The sequence below is a fragment of the Ambystoma mexicanum genome, chromosome 9, assembly GCF_040938575.1.
Source record: "Ambystoma mexicanum isolate Mex_15411 chromosome 9, UKY_AmexF1_1, whole genome shotgun sequence".
NCBI classification, from domain to species: domain Eukaryota; kingdom Metazoa; phylum Chordata; class Amphibia; order Caudata; family Ambystomatidae; genus Ambystoma; species Ambystoma mexicanum.
Window position 1 is genome coordinate 258,994,751 of NC_090931.1, and position 25,003 is coordinate 259,019,753.

The 25,003-nt window shown below is 44.9% G+C and overlaps 1 protein-coding gene across 5 annotated transcripts in view; it reads left to right on the forward strand.

Moving 5' to 3' along the window:
* Window positions 1-24,731, forward strand: part of TNFAIP1 (TNF alpha induced protein 1) — a 339,442-nt gene extending 314,711 nt beyond the window's left edge. For all 5 annotated transcript variants that reach the window (XM_069614578.1, XM_069614579.1, XM_069614575.1 and 2 more), the window contains exons 6-7: window positions 19,524-19,719; window positions 21,034-24,731. In XM_069614578.1, coding sequence (XP_069470679.1) covers window positions 19,524-19,719; window positions 21,034-21,270 — 433 coding nt within the window. In that variant the 3' untranslated portion in view covers window positions 21,271-24,731. The remainder of the gene's footprint in view (window positions 1-19,523; window positions 19,720-21,033) is intronic.
* The last annotated feature ends 272 nt before the right edge of the window (window positions 24,732-25,003 follow it).

Sequence of the window (25,003 nt, forward strand, 5' to 3'; positions counted from 1 at the left end):
TGAGGGCAAGTGGACAGTCGTGTGGTAGACAAGAGCGCATGCGCGGAGCAGACTAGACCGCGCAGGGCGGACCAGAGTGTATTTGGTTCTGACTGGGGTGCATAGAATGGATAGCTGTCCACGGTACGGACTGGAACGCATAAATATTGCGTGACATATATAGTATGGTCTAGAATGCAAAGAAAGTTTGAAAGAGCATATAACTCATATCACACCACCATGCTTACTCTCTCCTTTACATCACCACTCAACTAGAACACAGAGATACTATGACACCATTCGGTATAACTATTCTCAGATCAACATCCGCACATCATTCTAAGTTGACACTGCTGGTCTCACACCCCCCAGCCAGGCGTTCTCCTCAGGCCTAACGCAGCCGCAGGCATTCTGGATAAAACCTGCCTGAACGAACACATTCTCCTGACCTCTCAACCACCACACCTACCGCTAAGAAGCAGCTACTACACGGATATCGCACGAGTTGCACACATACCCGGTGCTCACATGCACCTTTTGACTCTCTCTACTCTCTCTACTGATTTGAACTTCGGTTCCCAAGGGTGTTCAACCTAGCAGCGCCTTCAGACCATACCAATGGTATATAAGGCGCTATATAAATGCAAAATAACATAACAGTGACAACCCTACAGTTATGGCTGGTGGCAGTGGACGTGTTCTTCTATTGTGTTTTTTTATTTTTTTTACTGCAGACTGTATTCATTCTTGGTTGTACACAATAGGGTCACCCATGTTCTAACATGGTATCCCCTTTCTTTTTTTGCCTTTTCACATGAAGACAACCAGAAACGCCTGCAGTCCCTCATGTGGTTATCTTTTGTTAGCCCTTCTACTATTCTGGGAGAGAGAGAGAGAGAGAGAGAGAGAGGTGTGTGTGTGTGTGTGTGTGTGTGTGTGTGTGTGTGTGTGTGTGTGTGTGTGTGTGTGTGTGTGTGTGTGTGTGTGTGTGTGTGTGTGTGTGTGTGTGTGTGTGTGTGTGTGTGTGTGTGTGTGTGTGTGTGTGTGTGTGTGTGTGTGTGTGTGTGTGTGTGTGTGTGTGTGTGTGTGTGTGTGTGTGTGTGTGTGTGTGTGTGTGTGTGTGTGTGTGTGTGTGTGTGTGTGTGTGTGTGTGTGTGTGTGTGTGTGTGTGTGTGTGTGTGTGTGTGTGTGTGTGTGTGTGTGTGTGTGTGTGTGTGTGTGTGTGTGTGTGTGTGTGTGTGTGTGTGTGTGTGTGTGTGTGTGTGTGTGTGTGTGTGTGTGTGTGTGTGTGTGTGTGTGTGTGTGTGTGTGTGTGTGTGTGTGTGTGTGTGTGTGTGTGTGTGTGTGTGTGTGTGTGTGTGTGTGTGTGTGTGTGTGTGTGTGTGTGTGTGTGTGTGTGTGTGTGTGTGTGTGTGTGTGTGTGTGTGTGTGTGTGTGTGTGTGTGTGTGTGTGTGTGTGTGTGTGTGTGTGTGTGTGTGTGTGTGTGTGTGTGTGTGTGTGTGTGTGTGTGTGTGTGTGTGTGTGTCCTCCCCCTGTCCTTTCTCTGCCTGGATGGAACCAATTGCCACTCGGGGCCTGTATGGCATTTGCAAAGGAGTGTGTGGGGAAAACCAGATAAAAGATGAGGTTCCTGATGTGAAAGGCAAGTTCACCACTGAAATGGAAGAACTGAAGATGACCAGAAACGCCTGCAATCCCTTCCAGTAACCATGAAGCGACCACTGCTGTCTTCACCCAGTTTCCTAATCGAAAGAGGAGCTGCGAAGAGGCTGACTCCTTCCCTTTGACTGGTGGGACCAACCAGCCCTGAGACGAACTATAAATTGAGCCATCTCCCGAGGTGCTGTGACTTTACAAAGCTGCACACCGCGAATACCAGGAGACCTCTGACCCATTTGCAGTGCAACATCTTTGCATGGCTGAATCCATCCATAAATTGGGTGAGCTCCAGTTGGACCTCCAGAGGCACGATCCCACTTATCTAAGTCCCCTTACCAGAGTGCAGGACTTCAGAGTCAAAGAAGATCGACCAGGCAAATACCATTTGTTGAAGCTGATAAAAAGGCACCAAAACCGGAGACCGACCAAGGAGACCAAAGAAATCTGTGCCAAGGGTCCTCTCTCAAGACTGCTGGTGATGCATCCCATTTAGAGTCCTTCCTTTAGTCACCAAACTGATGAATCGGGAGACTGGGTGCATCGCTGCTGCACTGAGGAGAATCCGGCTATGTTTACTTCTTCTAACCTAAGGTACTGTGGGGTTAAATGTAGAACTTAACTTATACCAAAGAGTTGCTCCAGTGGGACTCGATTGCGTGAAGAGGTGTCCTGGTGTCCATCCTACCTCTGACCCAGGCTTGCCAGCTTGTGTCCCTTTAGGGAGTCCTTTTATAGGGGCCCCCTGACTTGTGTTATATTGCTGAGTATATTATCCTAGTGATTGAAAGTATCCTGAGGTACTTTGCTTATTCTGCTACTTTGTAAAACGTCTCCACTCCTACCCTGAATTTTTCATATAATTAGGGATTGGACTTGAAAAAACATTAGAAGCTCTGAATAATGGCTCTAGAACGTTAAGATCTACTGCTGTGTGTGTGTATAACCAACACTTTCCTTCCAAAAGACTGTATCTGATCTGGTTTTGCTAACTAAATACAATTACTGTTTATCTGTAAAGTAACATGAGTGCGTGGTAGTACCTATAATACAGTAAAACTCTCATTAGTGTCCGCGAGCAACTACTATTGAAGTAATCAACTTTGAAAAGTATTAAGAATTCCTATATGTGTGTGTTAGTGAAATAATATGTATGTACCTTACTTGTGTAAATAATAAATGTATATTTATTATAGCCGGTCAAGTGGCACATCGAGTAGAGCGCTCGCTTTGACATCAGTGCAGAGCTTGCGAATGCAGGTTCGAATCCCGGCAGCGCCAAACTCAGCGTTTCATCCTTCCGAGGTCGATAAATGAGCACCACACACCGTGGGTAATAATAAGCAGCGCTCAGATACCTGAGGGTTCGTAGCGCTATATAAATGCCAAATTATTATTATTATTATATTTTTAATATAACATTTACTGTGTAAGAGTTTCTTTGGACTATTGTACTTGGGGGTTCAGTGTACGTAGTCTCAGGAGGATAGCTCAGGGGCAACACACTCGCCTTGGAAACAAGATGATAACCAGTTTGATCCCAGGGTCTGCGCTTAGAAACCTCTGGGTAATAAGTACTTTATAAATAACCAATTACAATTTCTTACCTACAGCTCACACCTTCCTCCTAATGTAAGCCTAACTGCTCTGCCATTCTAGCAAGATCCTTTGGGTAGTACAGACTTATACTAAGTGTTGGGGACCTGTATGCTAAGGGATAGTTTTATGAAGTCTTGCCTCAAATTAACTTTAGGTAAACTCCCTTAACAAGGACTCGAAGAAAAAGTTGGTTTTCTGTACAACCATGGAGTGCACTGGTTGTGTGCTAATGTGCGGGCATGACCACATGAAGATAGATGCCTTCCTTGCAGGATGTGTTCTCCATGACACATCCTTGATGAGCTGCTCTATTTCTACTGCCCTTTAGTGACTGCTGTATTGTGTGGCCTAGTGCCAGTGAAGAGACTTCCCTCGGAAGTCGGAACACTGTCGCAACAACTTCAAATTGACTGAACCCTTATTTAGATGCCATCAGCCAAGAGAACCTGTGACCTTGGTCTGCCTGCATTATTACTACAAGAGTACAGTTATTTTGGCATTTCTGTTTTGTTTTTAACATGCTGCGCCCTGCTGGAGAACATGGGTAAGCACAGCCACCTCTCAACGTGCTGTTACATGCTGACAGGTGTCATTGCTCTTTAGGGTCCTGCCCACGTTTTCTGTGTATGACCAGCATGAGAAATGTCGAGAGTATTTTTAGCATTGCATCAAGCTTGCTCCCCATAATGTCTGCTCTGAACAAGCTCCAGCCAACCTACATGAGGACAGGTAATCGATGGGTTATTCCCAGCATATGAAATGTAACTTTCATGCAGTGGTCTGACTTAGTGAACTATAACCCCATTTCAGTCCATACCCAGTCTGCAACATGCGTGTGCTTTAAAGTTTTTGTTTTGCATAGAAAATATGGCTTGCATGCTATAGTTTATGCAGCCCTTCACTTTAATTCTAGTCTGGGATATTTCGGTCAGGGCATAAGCAGGAATGCTTAAAGGTATACGCTCACCATAGGAAATGTGACTTCCATTGCATAGTACATTTGGCTTACTTTGATTTTGTTGTATCAATTTTCCAAAATCTCATTGGATGTGTTTTTTCCTTTTTTTTACCTACATCTAAAGTGGGTAAGAATGTAGTAATGCCTGTTTAGCCCAACAGATGCACTTCTGTGTGGGTGGAATGGTGAGGTGGTATGTTTGTAGGGCCCTCCCCCGAACCTAATGTGTTGCATCTTCTTTGTGGTGTGTACTTCTGGAGGCATCTGATTGGTTATGGCCTTCCTCATATAGCCCTATCAGAAGGGTGGCAGGCTTGGCCGGCCCTCCCACCAAAGGCCCACTCCTGGCCCTTTCCACTTGCTTGATTCTTCTGTTTGCCTGCACCTGAACAAAGCTGCTGCTGGTTTTCATTTACTGCGGTCGCTCTCCCATCTGGAGACCATGAGCACACTTGCAGCAACAAGGTATGGCTACCCCCTGGCTACTGCGACGCTCTGATCGTCCGACATCATCTGACTAAAAATGTTTCAACCTTAAGTCCGGGACCCGCAGAATCTTTTACCCGCATTTTAATTGCTGAAATGGAACTTTCTTCCTCGCTCCGTTGGGGATTTCCGAATATTGTGTGTTCCCCACCATTCCAAGATGACCACTCTCTTTTTATTTTTTTTCCTCTCTGGGGTGCCTGGCGTTTTCTTCTGGAGGCATCTGATTGGTTTTGGCCTTCCTCATATGACTCTATCAGAAGGCTGGCAAGCTTGGCCGGCCCTCCCACCAAAAGTCCACTCCTAAGGCCCCTGTCTGCTCCCTGTCCGCTACAGGTACGCTGCCTGCATGTACTCCACCCCCCCTGTCCCATTGATGTTCTTGTACTCCTCCCACCCCCTCCTGCCCCTGTGATGTTCTTGTACTCCCCCACCACCCCTGTGATGGCCGTGTGCCCCCTCTTTTGTTCTTCTCCTACCTCTCCCCGCAGCACTATTCTGAAATGTATTCCGGCTTAATACGTTAGTTGCTTTTGATGGGCTCCCTTTCCCTCACTCCATACCCCCCCCCCCTCTCTTGTATTTTCTATTGCCGTCAGGCTTAGTAATGTAGCCGCCTGTCTGTCTCATTTACCTGCCCTCCCCTCCTTTTTCACAGTTTTTTTCACTTACTCTATCATTTGTCTCTTGACCTGTATGATAGCAGCTTGTTTGTCTCTCCCCCCTTCCCGCTGTCTTCTCCTGTCGCCGCCTCGTCCAGCACTTTTCTGAACCTTCGTCAGACCTAGTATGTTAGTCACTTCTTCTCGTTCTCCCTCACTCTGCCCCCCGCCCTTCCATCCTCTTGTTAATTTCCGGCACTACATCAACTGTCGTCGGGCATAGTAATGTAACCGCTTGTCTGTTGCGTTTTACATCTAGCCCCCCCAACCCCCCCACAACCTTTTATTGTTCCTTGCACTATCAGAAATGTCGCCAGGTTCATTACGATAGTTATTTTTTACATTCTAAATGTTTCATGGACTTGTAAGAATGGAACTGTATTTTCCCATGTTCCCTCCCTGCATTGAAGCGCTTTGAAACACATTGTGTATAGGCCCTATACAAATATTCAAGTCAATACACTTGTGCATTTTTTGCATATTCTACAGGAGGAGGTCCCCCTATGGTGGTTCACCTTCTGCTTGTTTCTCTTGTGTAGTTTCTCTTGTGTATGTTGCCCGAGTGCCAGTTTTCTACTGTACGTTCAATAGTAGTATTATGAATGGTAGTAGGAGTAGAAGCAACAGTAGTTTGTAGAAGTGCCAAGTAGCTGTGTGTGGGGCATGGGCACAGTGGCCACTAGGTATGGATGCAGGCTTTTTCAACATATAGTTTTAAAAAAAATACACACAATAGTTGACAAAACCTTTTTGTTTAATAAAGTTGTAGTAAACTTTTATTTAAAAAAAAAAAACTTAATTTAACTGAAAGAACCTAAGTTGAAGATTTATGGTCGCAATGAATGCAAAACATTAAAAAAACACTAACTTTCGACAGTTATGTTATTGTGATTTTATACCATGCACTATTACCATTTTCATGGTCTTCAGACGCTCTGGTCTTTAGGCGCTCAGTTATGGCTCACAATGTATCATACCCGATCCACTCCCTGCCATGCACTGCTCATGATGTCCCACATGACCTCACTAATGGCATTGTTAATGATATGGAAGTTTTCACATACTTCTCTATGCCACATCCTGAGTCATGTAGTAAAAAAAAACTGAATACAATGCATCTACCATGTCCTTATTTAAACCGTGGTGCTGTGGATCGTATAATTCAGTAGCTTTTAGGTAATCTACCACCCTTTTTTTAATGCCGGTTTTTGTTTCCTCATTGCTTAATAGCCTTTGTTTTGAATGGTGATTACAGAAATAGTCACATGTAGCATTTACAAACCATGTTTGACTGGTGCTATTCACTGTGGTTGTCATGACCATGCTAGTTTTCTTCTGACTTAAGAACAAAAGAGATCCTGCTAATCTATAGTTTTTTGGAGGACCTAATATGGGACAGAACATGGATCCAGATATTCCAGAAACAATTTAGTGGGTCTGAAAATAATTAAAAGTTACAAGTGGTTCATGTGGTAATGCAGAATCAGCTGGATTGCCCAATCCATCTGAAGACATTCAAATGATTCCGTTTTGTTGGGTAGCTAGCAACCACTATGCCTATGGAAAATCAAGAGGTGAAAATACTTGGATTCATTGTTGTAAAGGATATGGGGTAGGTTTTCTGTGCATGGAAATCGTTGATTGTGGGCTAATGACTGCGTTATATATAACAGCTGCTATTACTCTACCTGTTCAAGCAAGGGTTGATCTTCATATAGCGAAGCACATTCTAATTTGGGAACACCGAATGGTGCTTGATTAGTGTTTTTATACTCTCATAAGGGGCAGTTGGTCATCTGTCTGGATAGAAGAACAGGAAAATTAGCTAATAGTCAATATAGGCACCACAACTCATTTCATTACAGTACAATTTCTTGACTCTGTTTAAACCAACTAATTCGGGGCTATAGCCTGAATTTTTGACATTTGGTCTTAAAGGTTATCCTTGCTCAATATGTGTGGAGTATATGCCGTTCACTGTATAAGGCGCAGGATAGGATGGCACTCTTGCACATCAATTATAATAGGGCGGAGTGCATCTCACCTAATTCTAAACTGCTTTATTAACTTTGTGTTGAATATCTCCCTCTGACTAGTATCTTGTATAGCGCTGCTTCACTTTACATGTGAGGGCAGACAAAAGGCTCTAAAGTACTACAGATGCCCGGTGTAAATCCAGTTTACTGAAAATAAATGGAGAATGACAGCAACCCATGAGTTGTATTAGCAATGCGCCTGCTTTATATCAAAAGATTCGCATTGGAAGAAACTGTGGTGTGCTTGGTGAAGTTTCCTGTATAGTGTGCATGTCACTGCCTGTATTTGAAGCCCTGCAGAAATGGAGGGTAGCCCTGTTTGAGGCTGATATTTGTGTTTCTGGTTAGTTATTAATGTGCAACAAGTGTAACACATGTTTACCGGGCCTCCATTTTGATATGACCAGGATGTGCTCAATATGTAATACAGCAGACATCCTGGTATTGTCCCCATAATAGTGGGAACCCCTAGGCAATTGTATGCAGGTGACTGACGTTTTGAGACTGCTGCTGAGGCATAATGGAAGATACTGACTGCTACATTTTAGCTGCATTGGTTTGCAGACCCATGTCTTGCTTGTGAAATGAATGCAAAAAATCATGAATGTCAGATTTGACATTTTAAATGGTGTGCACGAGTAAAGCTATTGCGATTCCACATTTAAAATGTAGTGTCCCCCACGTATTCCTCATCTTATGATATCTTCGTTTCCAGCTTCAGCTGCTTCGTAAAAAATGTTCTCTCGGCAGAGGGCGCTGTGTGTCGAGACAGTCGACTCTTTTTCCCTCGAGCGAGGGCTTCCATCTCGGCTGACGTCATTGTCGAGTACATAAACCACGCGCAGCACCTGTTGGCTTCCGTTCTGTTTTCCGCGAATGCGATTGCTTCGAGAATTACGGCATGCTACAGTTTTCTTAAAAAAAAATGTTTCAAAAATGGCCTCGTCTTCAGCTCCAAATACTCCAAAGATGGGCTTAAAATGCAGCGCCAAGATGTCCATCACGGACCCACATAAGATATGCATTTTGTGCCTGGGCATCAAGCATATAACCTCTGACTTGTCGATCCTGTCAGGTAAGGCCTTAAAAGAGCGGAAAGCTAAACTGTTGGTGGGTAGGATTGTCCCCAAATCCCTGTCCACTCCTTCGATAGTGGGGTCCTCCCATGAGTCGAGAGATTCCTCTCCTCACAAAAAAAGAGTGAAAAAATGTTCCCACTCGAGTAGCAGACACTCCTCATCGTCATCAAAAACAAGAAAATTGAAGAGAAGTCATAGATCACCTTCTTCCTCATCTTCTTCCTCAGATGAAAGGAGCCTAGTCTGCCCGACTAAATCCTCATCCAAAGAGGAGTGGGAAATGTTTAGGAAGAAAGTGTGCAAAATCTTGCTACGGTCGATGACAAGCATGAGGCCAAGGAGAAACCCTGCCCGCCCTCAAGCCTGGGTCATAAGCTTAAGACTACTCCAGTGCCTTCGAGTACTCGACAAGAAATTGTTGAAGAAACTGTCAACTCGAGGGTCGAATTCCCTCGAAGCACATGTGCAAAGTCAAGCCATCAACACCACTGACGTCGACCGCTGATACAAAATACATTGACGCAGACTATATATTCCTCAACGCCTTTACCTTCTTCGACGCCTTTACCACAAAAAAGCCAAGAGTAGGTTTTTAAAACTTTACCTAAAAACAATTGTTTTAGCTCCCGAACATCTATGTATGTGGGCTATGAAACTTCAGATGATACCCCTCCATGTGGTCTCCAATTGGATACATACGGTATTCCAAAAAATACTAATGTACCTGAATGCCTCATTTCAGAAGAGACCAGGGTTAGGGAGCAACAGGACACCCTACAGACAGCTAGTGGGGTAGACCCCTCCCCAGAGCTCGATTTTGGGAAACCGGACCTGGCTGATTCTGCAGATGCATCATACAGAAGCCTGATATCCAGAGTAGTAGAAATCCTGGGATGGGGTAGACCAACTGCTGCATTTGAACAAGACGACCTAACTGACATATTGGACAGAGGTCCTCAATATGACCCTATATTATAATTTCTTGTGGCACTTAAAAAAAGGGTTGCAGCAAACTGGGAGGCTCCAGAGTCAAGCCCTGCAGTAAACAGAAATCTGACCAAGAAATACAGACCATCCAGTAGTGACCCAGGCTACCTGTCGATACATCCAACTCCGGAAAGCCTAGAAGTACATGCAGCTACATCTGCCTCTAAGCAAGCTGCGTACCCAACCATACCCTCTGATAGGGATGACAAACTCATTGACTCTTAGGCAAAGTATTTTCTGCTCGCAGCATTGCTTTAATGTCTGCAAATTCTGTGTGCTCTTGCAAAGTTCACATTCACCCTATGGGACTGCATAGCGATGTTGGCTGATCCCATCACCGAGGGTGAGGAAAGAGACGGCTTCATAAACCTGTAAATCAGGGTCCCATCACCCTCTCTGGGCATTAGCATCTCTGGGTAAGGAAGGCACTCTGAAGCAAATCAGGAAGCTGAAGCAGGACTTTCAAAGACATCAGTTTATTTTCTTCCAGCAGGCAGGACACACCATACAGCATCAAAGACATCTCTGGACCTCTCCTTAAAGTTATAGAAATTTCCCTCCTTATATACTCTTTTTGGTTGGCTCTGCTCCCTATTTATGATGCAGTGCACTCTCATAGGTTCAGGCACTCCAAGACAAGCCCCTTCCTCCTCTAGGGTTGACTGACTGGGCTGCCAATTCACAAAGCGCACATGTCATACCTACATCTGTAACTGATTAAAATTGTGTGTGCTGTACCTGTCCTTTAAAATGGGAACACTACTGATGTCCTGAGAATTTTAGCAACAGCATCATGGTTTCCTGTCCCAGAAGGCCAAATATGGGTATCCGGTGTGCCCTGCCTGCTAATTGAAACAGCTGCATGCAACACTCACTCTCTTCCCTTGAATGACGACTTGCTCCCACAGCTTGTCACTGTCAAGATTAGAGCTGAGAAATCCAGACACCATGTCTTTGACTACTGAACTCTCATTGAACTACCATGAGGTAAGTCTTCCATCATTTCAGCATGGTTTTACAGAAATGCACTTATTTGTATCCCCAGCATCCATCTTCGAGTGCCTGACTTTGGCCCAAACCCGAAATGGCTGACAAATTACAAAATGCTTGACCAACCTATTTTTACCCATAACTTCAGGTCTGCTTAGTTTTAAACCTAGATTCTTTGGTAATGTACTACCTGACACATTCTCTACTGTAAATGACCTTCTCACCCCCACAATAGATCGTCCTTTAAGTGCTTTCCTGTAAGGCATTACATTTCTGATTTCTACAGCATTTAGAGTCATTGATCACCCCAACAAGTTATCTACATTCGGTTTGAGGGGGAGTGGTAAGGGATGGCAAGGAGGCCATGTGTGAGTCTCTGCAATCAGTTCTGGACCATGGAAGCAAGCAGTGTCCTACACAGATTTGCGTGGTTGAGGATGTCAGGATTTGCACCTGATGTACAATCCAGACTACGTTAACATGCCCTTTGACGGCTCCTGTTGATTTGGAAATAAAGCGGACGAAAGCCTTGAAAAGCGGCAGACCTCCAAAGCGGCAGCCGAGTCCATTAGTGTCGCAGTCAGACAGCCACAGCTTTTTCACCCCAGTGGATCATCTTGGAGGGGTAGGTCATTTTGCTACTACTACTTAGTTGGTAGAGCGAGAGGACAGGCTGGTCAAAGAGGACAGAGAAGATTCCCTCGTGGTGGTCGAGGGAGAGGTGCAAAGGCCGCCCAAGCAGCTGTGTATTTACCATCAGCCGTTGCTTCAGCTGCCTCAAAACCACACTGAGGTCTTGACTTGCAACATCCCAGTGGGAGGCAGGCTGTCACAGTATCTGAAAGGATGTCGAGGTATTACTTCAGATGCCTGGGCACTGAAAACCGTAGCCCAGGGTTACTGCCTCCCCTTTATACAAAGACCTCAGGATCATCCCCTGGGAAGCCAGTTGCTAAATGTTATAGATCCATTCCTGTTAAAAGAAATGTTGACCCTGCTAGAGAAAGGTGCTATAGAACCAGTACCTGTGTTGGAGAGGAACAGAGGATGGTATTCTCCCTATTTCCTATTCTCTATTTCCTAATCCCCAAGAAAGACGGAGGGCTGAGACCTATCTTGGACTTGAAATACTTGAACAAGTTCCACAGGAAGGACAAGTTCAAGATGGTCACACTTTCTGAGATCCTTTAGGACATCCTGTTCCAGGATTGGATGGATAGGATAGGTTGTACCTTCAGGATGCTTACATTCTTGAAGTGCCTGAGGTTTGCAATTGGTGGTTCTCATGATCAGTTTCGAGTTCTGCCATTCAGAATGACCTCTTCCCTCAGGGTTTTCACCAAGTTAATGACAGTTGTGGCAGTAAGTCTCAGGAGGGGGGGGGGGGGGAGATTCACGTCTACCCCAACCTGGGCAATTGGCTGATCAAGGCACGTTCACCCAAACGGCCCCAAGAACAACTCCGTATCACCTGCCACCCCCTCCACAGACTGGGCTTGTCACTCAATTACAAGAAGTCCCACATGATTCCATCTCAGAGACTCCAGTTAATTGGAGCAGTACTGGATGCATCCTTGGGAAAAGCCTCGCAACCTGAGGTGAGGGCTCAAGACATTCTGCAGATGGTCACCAAGTTTCAGAATGCCTAGCTTCTTCTAGCCTTTGGCGTTTTGAGGTTGCTCTGCCTCATGGCATCCTGCATTTTCATGATGCTAGAGGCTCATTTGAGAATCAGATCCCTTCAAGGGGCTCTCAGGACACAGTGGTCCCAATTCTCAGGCAGGATGTCAGACTAGCACTCCAGGTCTTTCTGCCCTCTGTACTGGGAAAGAATGTCCTGATAATGATGGACAACACAGTGGCCATGTACTACCTCAACAAGAGAGAAGGCGTAGGGTCACTACCACTCTGCAGAGAGGAAATGCAGCTCTGGTTCTGGGCAATTAAAAAAGGAATCTCTCTATCAGCAGTTCACTTAGGAGAACACGCCAGCGGATGCTCTGAGCAAGTGTATCTGTTTGTTGAAGTGGATCAACCAGAAGTGCAAACTGTTTTGCTCCAGGGACTTTACTCCAAGAGGAGCACTTGGGGACGCGTTCGTAGTGGACTGGGAGTTTCCATTCCTGTATGCGTTTCCTCTAGTCGCCGTCATTCCTCACATGATCAGGAGGTTGAGAAAGTTTGGGAAATCCATGATCCTAATTGCCACGTTTTGGGCCAGGAAGACATGTCCATCTGCCCTCCAATACATCTTCCACAAAGAGGACCTTCTCTCGCGAGAGGAAAGTTGGGTTCTCCATCCAGAATTCAAGACGCACATCCTTCACTCATGGTTTCTGAGAGGGCGAGGGACAAGGATTGGGGCCTCGCGTATGACTTAATGGAGATTTTGCTTTCGGCCAGAAACCAAAATCCTTATACCGCTGCTGTCGGAACAAGTTCTGTAGCTGGTGTAGGGAGAATGATGTAGACCCTTTTCAATGCGATACACCTACAGTGTTATTGTTTCTACTACATTTGGCAAATCTGGGGCTCCAGATTGGAGCAATCCAGGGTGATCTAGCAGCGCTTTCCATATAAAAGCGCACTTTGAAGAGGCATCCTACTTCAAAATACCCTTAATAATTCCATTTTATTAAAGGACTCACAGATGTGTTTCCTCCTACACCATTCCAAATACCAACTTGGGACCTTAACTTGGTTTTACATTTTTTGACGTCCGCTCCTTTCAAGCCACTCCATTCCTGCCATTTAAGGCTGCTAACTTACAAAACTATTTTGTTAATAGTGAGAACATCAGCCCGCAGGGTGAGTAAGTTACAGGCATTATCCTGTAAACTGCTGTCTACCACCTTTTACAAGGATAAGGTTGTCCTTAAGGTCAAACCCACTTTTCTACCTAAGATTGTATCGGATTACCATTTAGCACGAGAAAATTGTGCTTCTGGCCTTCTATCCTCCCCCTCATCCTGGTAAGGAAGAGGAAAGATTTCATAGACTCAATCCGAGGAGAGCTCTAAGCTTTTATATTTCAAGGATGGCAAAGTTGCGACAGCATGACCAACTTATCATTGGTTATGCAGGGCACAAACTAGATCTGTTAGTTACTAAACAGACTCTATCCATATGGTTCATACTGGATATTTCGGAGTGCTACAGGCTAGTTGGGAAAGATCCCCCAGAAGGTTTAAAGGCTCATTCCACTAAGGGCATGGCAACTTCCTCTGCCCTTCAGTGGGGAGTTCTGATAAAGGATATCTGCAAGGCAGCTATCTGGTCCCCCTTCCACATGTTCAAAAAACATTATAGTTTAGACACCTCCAACAATGAAGGAAGAATTGAGAAGGCAGTTCTATGCTCCATTCAGGACAAGCATTAACGCTCAATTTCTTACTCCCTCCTCCAAAAGAACCTAATACCGTTTTGGGAGTCTATCATAAGATGAGGAATACGTGGGAGGAACATCCAATCGAAAGAATGTTACCACGGGTAAGTAACTTGTTCTTTTCATCATTTAGGTACTGCAAGGGAGGCATGGTATCACAAGTGAAGACAAGATGCAAGGTTCAAGGGTGTTTATTGAAAGATGGGAGTACGCTCTACCATCAAATAATAAATAACACAGTACTAGTCCTGTGTGTCAAAATAAAGTGACCTATACTAAATAAACCTATGGCCTGCCCTTATATTACAATAAATGGGTGCATGGAAAAAGGTGTATGTAAAGGAAAATCGGTGTTATAACATAAAAGATCAAGATGGCTGAGTCGGCTCTCCTCCCCACGTTAGATGGCACAAAGTAAGGCGGCCCCCGTAGACATGATGACACACTCTGGCCCAGGTTCTCAAAACAAAGGCAGTTCAAAACGTGGATCGGGCCTGCCTGTTCTTCCACGTTAGTCACTTTTCCAGTGTTCCAAAAGTTCTTTCACAGTTCAACAAAAAGTGAATGTAGGTCTCCCTCCGACGGGCTCTGACCTCTCAAAGATTTAACAGTTCACATAGGTCTCCCTCTGCCGGGCTCGGACCTTGCAATCACAGCCCTTGCAGGGGTTCCCTTCCGCAAGCTTAATTCACGTTTGAGAGGGGTTCCCTTCCCCTAACTTATCACACTTCCGGTCTCCCTCAGTCGAGCTCAGACCTTTTATTGATGTTGAAGACTTTCGAATGTGCAAGGCTTTTCAAATAGACCTCTGCAGGACCACTTCGAAGTTCTCAGTCCGCTACAGGTCTCAATCTGCTGAGCTCGGACCTCTATCTCATTTCATCAAAGGTCTCTGTCAGTTGGGCTCCGACCTCTCACTTTGCAACTCAACGTAATTCACTTTCCTTAGGCTTCTCTTGCCTTGAAACCAAACACAGTTCATATCTTTTAGACTCAAATCAGTAATCGCTCAGCAGAGACTTTCGACTGGGCGATGTTGCTATGCTGGACCATACTGTATCACTATTATTCGTCACTTTCTCGCTTCAACTCGCTGGCTGTGTTGGTTTCTTTGTTCGTATCCTTGATTTGGGAGCTAAGGACAATACCAAAGCTACGGCTGGTGTCCTTGGAATACAATGTTGGAGGCACTGTTCTCTTTAACTCTGTCCTCTTGGGGGTGTCTCTCAGCTGAGCTCGGACCCCTCCTTAAAGTTTCACACAAAGGTCTCCCTAAGTCAGGCTCAGACCCCTCTTGATTGCCAAGTTTTAAAGTCTTTGGACTTCATGTCCTAGAATGCACTTTTCTTATTTCGCTCCCACCTCGTCACCTCCCCTATACAGCATTCCGAGGTGTTGGGAGATGCAGGAGGCAAAGGGGGATACCTTGTTGAGGTCAGGGTCTCCTTACCTGCCCCTCAAAGGCCTGGGTTTTCCTGTTTTGCCCAGGGGAGGAGCTCTGGTGTGGGCACTGCCAGGTAACCCCAGCTGCCCCTGGTTTGGGCTCCTTGGAGTTGGAACTCCTTCGCCACACTGCAGATTTGCCTGTACTCACAGGCCCAGCAATCGGGAAGTCCTTCTTCCTCCAGCCCTTCCAGGGTCTCTCCAGCTCAAATTCTCTCCTCTGCCTCTGTGCACCAACCCCGGCTCGCTCAAAGTATGTTTCGAGGGGTTTGGGTCCTCCTACGTATTCCATATCTATGACAGGTAATGTCCACAGCTGTGCTGCTTCGGAAAATCTTTGGCGTCTGCGTCCTGCGTGGATGCGCCGTCCCCAAGGACCTCCTCCGACGGCCGACGTCACCCGATGTGATAAGTTGGACGCACGACGCCCATAGCCTCAGTTCCGTTTTTTCCGCGAACATGTTCGCTTCGTGAATCTCGGTATGCCTCGACTCGGATTGACCTCCGTCCCGAGGGTTTTCACCAAGCTCATGGTGGTGGTGGCAGCGCATCTCAGGAAAGTGGGGATTCACGTCTACCCCTACCTGGACGATTGGTTGATCAGGGGGAGCTCTCCCGAGCAAGTCCTGGATCTGTCCGTCACCTGCCACTCCCTTCACAGGCTGGGCTTCTACCTCAATTTAAAGAAGTCCCATTTGACACCAACGCAGTGGCTCCAGTACATCGGAGCAGTGCTCGACACGTCCCTGGGGCAGTGTTTTCCTCCTCAGGTGAGGGCTCTTCACATTCAGCAGATGGTGCACAAGTTTCAGTTTGCCCAGAATCTCCCAGCGTCCGAGTTCTTGAGACTGCTCGGCCTCATGGCATCCTGCATTCTTCTGGTGTCAGAGGCTCGTCTGCGGATGAGATCTTTGCAGTGGGCACTCAAGCTCCAGTGCTCTCAGTCCTCCGGCAGGCTGTCGGACCCTGTTCGGGTGCCGCCCTCGGTAGCCCGGGACCTTCTGTGGTGGGCCGTCAAGGGCAATCTGATGAAGGGGGCCCCATTTTGGCTGCTCTGGCTGGAGGTGACGATCGTGACGGACGCATCCCTCACGGGATGGGGAGCTCATGCCAACGAGTTGACAGTCAGCGGTCGTTGGTCTCCGTCGGAGTCCATATCAATCCGTTGGAGCTGAGGGCCGTCAGGCTAGCCCTGAAGGCTTTTCTGCCGACTGTGCGCGGAAAGAGTGTCCTGATTCTAACGGACAACACGGTGGCCATGCACTACCTCAACAAAAAGGGGGGGGCAGGGTCACTTCCGCTGTGCAGGGAGGCGATGCAGCTCGAGTTCTGGGCCATCCAGCAGGAAGTTTCGATCTCGGCGGTTCATCTGGCCGGAGACGACAACGAGACGGCGGACGCTCTGAGCAGGCACAGCACGATCTCTCACGAGTGGGAGCTGGCTCAGGAGATTCTCCTGGAGATCTTCGCCCTTTGGGGGACCCCTCAAGTGGATCTCTTCGCCTCCAGTGTCAACCGAAAGTGCGAAAGGTTTTGCTCGCGGGAATTTCCTCCAAAAGGAGCCTTAGGAGACACGTTTGTGGTGGAGTGGTCATTCCCACTGCTGTATGCGTTTCCTCCAGTCCCCGTCATCCCGCAAGTGCTGCAGAGGTTACGGAGGTTTGGTTCCCGGATGATCCTCATCGCTCCGGAGTGGGCCCGGAGGACGTAGTACCCGGACCTTCTAGACTTGTCCATCTGCCCTCCACGTCGTCTTCCCTACCGAGACGATCTGCTCTCACGGGAGGGGGGTCGGGTTCTCCATCCAGAGTTCAGATCCCTCAATCTTCACGCTTGGCTTCTGAAAGGTTGAGGTATAAGGATTGGGACCTCCCTGAAGACGTGATGGAGGTGTTGCTCTCGGCCAGGCAGCCGGCAACTAAGTCTCTGTACCGTTGCCATTGGAGAAAGTTCTGCGACTGGTGCAGAGTTCAGAATGTGGATCCTTTTGAATGTGACATTCCCATGGTTCTGTCTTTTTTGCTTTCTTTGGACCACAGGGGCTTGTAAGTGGGGACCATTAAAGGTTACCTGGTGGCGCTGTCCATATTTAAGCGCTCGTCTGAAGAGTGTTCCTATTTCAAAATTCCTTTAATTTCGCAGTTTCTGAAAGGGCTCACTAATGTGTTCCCTCCGTCACGTTTTTTGGTGCCAGGTTGGGATTTGAACCTTGTTCTTAAGTTTCTTATGGGTGCTCCGTTTGAGCCTTTACATTCTTTCCCTTTGAGGCTGCTGACTCTGAAAACTGTGTTTTCGGTTGCGGTTACTTCCGTTCGCAGAGTGAGTGAGTTACAGGCACTTTCAGTTAAGCCACCCTTCACTGTGTTTCAGAAGGACAGGGTTGTCCTTAGAGTTAGTCCTTCTTTTCTTCCGAAGGTGGTTTCGGATTTTCATTTGAGCCAGAAGGTTGTTCTTCCGGCGTTCTATCCTCCTCCACATCCTGGTAAGGAAGAGGAGAGAGGCTCCATAGGCTTGATCCTAGGAGAGCGTTGAGCTTTTATATCTCGCGCATGTCCCGGGTCAGAGTGGACGATCAACTTTTCATTGGTTACGCTGGAAAGCATTTGGGACAAGCTGTGACGAAACAGACTTTGTCTCGGATTCTTTTAGCTATCTCTGAGTGTTACCGCTTGGTGGGTAAGGACCCTCCGGCTGGCTTGCGGGCCCATTTTACCAGAGGAGTGGCTGCGTCTACTGCCCTGCAGAGGGGAGTTCCTATTCGTCACATCGGTGATGCAGCCACCTGGGCTTCAGTACATACTTTTGTACGTCGCTATTCCCTCGATTCCATCAGAGGGCAAGATCTGGCCTTTGGCAAGGCAGTTCTCTATTCTGCAATTTGATTGGACATGCTAAATTTGTACTCTAAATTCTTTCCCACCTCCTAGCTTGGTACTGCTTTGGGAGTTTGTCATAGATATGGAATACGTTGGAGGACCCAATCCCCTCGAAGAACAAGTTCCTTTCTTACCTGGTAACATTCTTTCGATGGGATGGTCCGACGACGTATTCCATATCGCTCCCTCCCTGCCTTCCCCGCTGCAGAATTTCTTTTGCGATTGCAGCTTGCGTTCCGCAAGGCCTTGTGTGTCTGACTGGCAGAAAACTGGTGGCACACGTTCTGGGGAAAAAACTATACCTGAGGCTATGGGCGTCGTGCGTCCTACTTATCACATCGGGTGACGTTGGCCGTTGGAGGAGGTCCTCGGGGACGGAGCATCAACGTCATCGACGCAGAACGCAGACGCCAAAGATTTTCCGAAGCAGCACAGCTGTGGACCTTACCTGTCATAGATATGGAATAAGTCGTCGGACCATCCCATCGAAAGAACGTTACCAGGTAAGAAAGTAACTTGTTCTTTGTGTGTTTCACTTTCTATACTTCCTGGGAGAGTTAACAGGTTTCAAGTGGGAATGATTGTAAAGGGAGGCCTGACCTTGCCTGGCCTCATTACCAAGAAAGCATGGCGACTGCCCTGTAGGAATCCCTGGTGCATTGGTTTCTATGGGTAATCGTCATAGCTCCCTCTCGTCTCTTCTTCGTCCCAGTGGTTTGCTAAATGGGATTTCTAGAGTGGAGGTAGGAATTGTGGGAGGTGTTTTTTCGAGCAGCGGTAAATATATCGTCAGAAAAAGTGGGACGATTTTGTTGTTGAGATATACAGTGTTGTTTGTTCTCCGCCTCCCTTTGATGTGGGTACCTGTTGAAATTGGGGAGGGGGCAAGGAACACGACTTACAACATCCTATAAAGGTGGAGGAAGTATTGGGTAGGGGTGTGTTGTGAAGAGGGGGATACTGCGTCTTCACATCGGCTGTCTCACCCCCACTCCCAGAGGAGATGGTTTTGTTTCAGTATTGTCTGCTGTATCCATGTCTGCTTTTCCAGGTACACTCTGACCTTTACTATGATTAACCTGATTTTGCTGAAATCTGAAAGCATTTTAAGTAACTTTACAATGGCATCTTTTATTACCTTGACACTGGAACACTTGACCGCATTAATTGCTCATGTTTTTTATGCCTGACTTTACAGATTGTGAACTTATTAAAGTTCACTCTTTTCTCATTTGGTTTGGTATTGACCTGTCTGTCTACAAGAGTATTTCAAATTTCCTTATGTTTATATACAGTTGCGGTTTAGCCCCATTAGTACAGAAGCATAACCCTACCTGGTATCTTTGTTGGCATGCCTGACATTTCTTTTCTTCTGTCTTTCTTTAGCAACTCCGATGACCATTTGCTGAAGAACATTGAGCTGTTTGACAAGCTCTCACTGCGGTTCAATGGAAGAGTGCTCTTCATCAAAGATGTTATCGGGGATGAAATCTGCTGCTGGTCGTTCTATGGGCAAGGGAGAAAGCTGGCCGAAGTCTGCTGCACCTCCATAGTCTATGCTACTGAAAAGAAACAAACAAAGGTATGTCAAATTAGCTGTACCACCTCTCCTCCCTACCCCGACGACGACGGTGACTAGGAACAAACAAATGGACGAGTCTTGCCATGAAGTAGGTGTGTTTCTCTTGGACTTCATTCAGCAGTTTCCAGCATCAGCATTTTACATTTGTTGTTTTGTAACTGTTTTCTTCCACCCGCTGAATTAGGTTTTGGCTCCTTTTGTACTTGTTGAAAATATAATATTTACACTGAAAATGTATTTCCGATTCTAAACTTATGTTTACCTTCTTTCTTACTTAATTACTTCAATTATCATTCAGTGCTGCAACACCTTGTGAGGGCTGTTTAAAAGCTAACAACATATAGCGGGTGTTTCTTTAACATTTTGTTGATGTGTCAAGAGGTTGAAAAGTGAATGGGGGTATAGATTTGTTTAATAGATTTATTTAATAATATCAACAGATGCATCTTAATTTTTAATTAAAACATTTTGTATTTAAAACAAAACTATATGGACAATACAGCATGGCCTGTATTCTTTGCAGTGAATTTTAGAGTAGCAGCGAATTTGAACACTATGATATGGGTAGGGTAGGGGGTACTATGATATGGATAGGGGTTCTGTGTCCCTAGTTGTTTTGACCTACAACTCCCATTAGCCTTAGCCAGCAGGGAAAGAACATAGGCTAAAACATTGCTATAAATGTAAAACAAAAGCCATAATTGTGGGAGGCCCAGAGTGAGGGTATTTTTTCTCCGAGGGTGCTTTTACCTTTCAAGTTCCATCATTGTTTTTTTTACAAGTGCGTTTAGTAGCTAGGTGGGGCTCTGGTCTATAAAATATGTAATAATCCAAGACCTAAAATATTCCAAAGATGCCCAATTTATTTTGAAATGCCCCTTGATTTTCTTAAACAGGATGATCTTTTTAGTTTATCTGTTGTATTTTGTGGTATTGTGCTTTAGAGTATTTAATTGTTTATCATGATGTCTTGCTCATATTCATTATATTTTGAACACTTGCATGGGTCAGAGTGATTGAGGAAAACATTTGTAATTCACAGCAATGAATTAAAAATAATAAGATGCCCTTTCTTGGCGGACAAGACGCTCAGCTTCCATCCTGTTGATTCAGCCATTTCAGTACCTCTTTGGCAGGGTTTCCATTTTCTGAACTAAAATGCTCAGCTGATGTAGCCGTTACATTTACAATTGATTGATAAAATCCCCAAGGGACAGAGGTATTTTCCTAATTTTGATTCTAAGAATATAATTTGTTAAAAGAGCAGTGCGAAAAAGAATGCTTTATCTAAGTACATCATTGTTTTATCCACAGGTGGAGTTTCCTGAAGCTCGTATCTATGAAGAAACACTAAATGTCCTGCTGTATGAAAGTCCACGCGTCCCAGATAACTCACTATTGGAGGCCACAAGCCGCAGCCGCAGCCAGGCAGCTCATAGTGAGGACGACGAAGGCTTGGAGCTTCGAGATCGGGTGCGCCGGATCCATGTGAAGCGATACAGCACATACGATGACCGGCAACTTAGCCATCAATCTTCCCACAGAGACTAGAACCCTCAGGCTTTTTACATATTTTTATACTATTTTGTGTTTTTTAGATAACGCATAATCCCCTATACAGGATGCATTTTAGAGAAGTATTTTAAGAATTATTTTTGGAGCCTTGGTCTTGCTGCCAAACATAAGGTTATTCAATGGTTTCAGAATCTTGGAGGCATGACGAGGCCCAGTGGTACTGCACCCGCCACCTGCAATAAAGTGTGTTTTAGCAGACTTACACTTTTTAGTTTATATGGGTGAGCCAAGCACGGGTTGCCCAGGTCCACAAATCTGTTATGTCTGTGTCATTACTGATGGACCAATTCTTTCTTTCATTATATCACTCAAATGTGTGCACCATTTTGGACCCTTTCAGGCAGTCCAACAGCATGGAACTGTTTGCCCCCATGTTGTTTAGGTTTAGAACCACCGTTTTAGCAGTGGCTTTTTTAGATACGTTATTGATGGGCAGAATTCTGTGCTTGTACACTCCTTAAAATGAGGATCGATGCACTGACAAATCAAAGCTGAAGTTCGTAAGCAGTTGTTTCATGATAACTGATGGGCAACCTGAAAACAGACTATTCAGTGCTGGCTTTGGGTGGTCTAACCAACATTTCACCACAACCAAATGCAGATGTTCAGGGACTTAAGACTTTTAAATAAGATGTTCAGAATGTATTTGAATTTGCTTTTAATCTGTAACAGAATATTTCCAGCAGTGCATATGTATGCCTGCTTATCTTCTAAGGAGCACAATGTATGTAGATGCTTGCAAGGTAGTTTTGGTGATGCATCATTGATGCATCATTGGTCTCCAACCACACAGGTGTTCCCCTAAGATTGTTTTAGACTACAAGTAAGATTTTGGACACCTACCAGGATATTAATCAAGATATTGCTGCAGCTTGTCATCATTTTTACTTTTAAATGGGCAAAACCTAGGAAAACCAGGTTCCATGTGTTCTTTAGAGTTTAAGGTGTTTGAGTCGCTTTCAAGGTGGTCTTTAGCCTCTCCATTCATGCCTTTTTAACCTGGTGTGCGTTCCCTCCCTCTAAGCTGTCTCAGATACAACAATGTAAATGTATGGATCATACTTCTACCTAGAGGCCTTTCCTGCCAGAACTGGAAGTCCCAAAGTTACTTTTGTACATGCTTAACAGCTTCCATTGTTCCCTTATGTCTATCCTCATGGAAGTTCCAGTTGCAAAGGGCTTCTAATGGGCCCAATAGCGCCACACATCTTTTACAACGTTGAAATAAATATGTTCAGCTGGCTGAAAAAACAATGCAATTTTCGATAGTTATATCAAAGTATCAATAAGCCAAAAATAAAAGTTCCAAGACGCAACTGGAATGTTCTCTATTTTGCACATAGCTGTATATGCGTTTTACTATAAGGGTAGGGAAACTTTAAGATGCTCTGAAGTAATATTGCACCTCTAAAACTGCCACTGGGAAAACCAACACTAATATTAAGGAGAAACCACATTCACAATCTGAATGACCCAACACTAAAGAAGACTTGTACACTCCATATGAAACGCATTTGCACCCCCAGACTTCCTTCATACTGGCATGACCAGCTATGTAAAGCCAATGTATAGACAATCTATTTTCTGGATGTATGTTTTCCTATTCCCTTAAGGATTGGCTGATGTTGCGGCCTCCAAAGGGTGTCAAAATCCCTATCGAACTTGTTTATCTTTGAAATGTACTGTCACAATTTTATTTGTCTCCTGATGGCTCCTACCTCACCTCAACTGACCTGAACTACTAGGATATTGGGCTATGGCCTTGAGCACTTGCCTGACTGATTGTATCAAGAATTGCACAGATGTTCCAAGATCACCATCTAGGTTCCTGACCTCCCTGGCAAAACAAATCCTCTCCCGTACCCTGTAGACCTATTCCAAGATAGTCACCAGTGCAATTATGTCATGTAGATGGCAGAAATGTGCTTTACGAATCCCCTATTAGCTAATCTAAAATGTTGGTGGCTGTCCGCTCCTCCGAAATGAAAGCCAACTGTAAGGGCATGTTCACCTGATTTTTATTTGGAACACCAATGTCTTGTGAACCAGAATAAAACTTTTTAAATTTTCTTTAAATCTTCTTTAGCAACAGTGGTCTTAATTTGCACCATGGCTTGAGGTTGCCAATGTCCTAACCACATCATCTGATTTGAGAGATTCTTAACGAGCATGTCTGGGACAGGACATGCTAATAGTAGTAGATCACTGAAGGCCTCCTATTTTGTGAATATCCCCGTCATAGCATCTTGATGCTTTTCATAATGAAACCTCATGTATAGGGTAAGGTAATCTAGGTTATTTTTCTCTTTCCAGTTTGAACTGGATGAAGATGCCAAAAAGGTCAGATCCTGAAGAATGTTGCAGTTGAAACCACCCGACATCGTTGCTTTGGTATAGTTTCTGGCTTACATTCCAATTGCAAAAACCACTTGTGTAGGTGCCTGCCGCATCTGCTATGTTTCCGATTGCTCATTTGATAGAGATGGGCCCTTTTTTTCTGCCTGTTTTTCGTAGTCTTCCGACAGTCTGCAACTGGACTTTGTAATGGACAGCACCCACAAGCTGCTACACCTACATTAGATGCCATATAGGACTGATGCCCTTTCACATCTGTATGCACATAATTCCATAAGTTCAAGACCCTGAGACTTTTTTTATTTAATTATTCAGTAAACAAAGGTGACGTGGCCTACAATTGTACTGGGTCACTTCATCATTGGGGAAGCATTTAATAGTGAATAATTGTCCTCAATTACAGCTATTAAGATAGTTCTGTGACAATATATTTTGATGTCTATGAAAATGCCTTCTGAATTTTAACTTTCGTAATAAAACTGACTTTGTACCAAATGCAATGTTTTCTTAAGGTCCTTTGAACATGGTCTTGTTAATTTTTTTTTTTTTTTTTTTACTCTTCTTGGCATGACCTTTTTTCTTTTTATGCACACTTTTCATGGTTGTCTATTAGGAGAAGTAGAGCTCCTTTCTCCCTTCAATACTCCCTTGCTTTCACCCTTTTAACCAAAACTTCTTGTAACTTATTTTCTTTTCCCTGAAGCCCTTTCCATGACCATCCCACCTTACCCCATAATGCCCTGGTCCCAAAACCTCCTTGTACTACGATCCCATGTTCGAAATTCTTTTTCATGGCCTTTCCAGTGCCCCCTGTCATTGTTATTTATTTAGTGGAGTTGTTTTTTGATGAGAGGTTTTTAAGTAAGATATTTTAATAGGCGTTCTTACTCAGCAATTATCTTCACATGCTACTTTATAAGATCACCTTTATCTGGCCACATGTCTAATATAGATGTTACAATACCTTGCTTACTTTAGACAGCTGACCAGATCAGGAAATATGTTCCTACTTTGAGCATGGACTGCTCTTGATTATGGTTTGCAAAAAATCAAATGGAAAAATAAAATAACCTAAAGTTTTATTGGTTGTTTTGCTTCATTTCATCAATCTCTCTTCTGCTTTCCAAGCCCATGTTGTTGAAGAGGTTAATACTGTGCTATATTATTGGCGGGCGACATTTCTCAAACAAGTGTGGCAGAAATTGACCTTTGAAAGATAGGTCACTTTAAACCTTTACTTATACCAATACTCTCTGGGTATAGCCAGGAACTGTGTTCTGTGGTGAGGGGGAGGTGAGTAGTTTGTAAAAGGTTTAAATGACTCAAGTTCGCCAGGGAATGCAGTATGTATTAT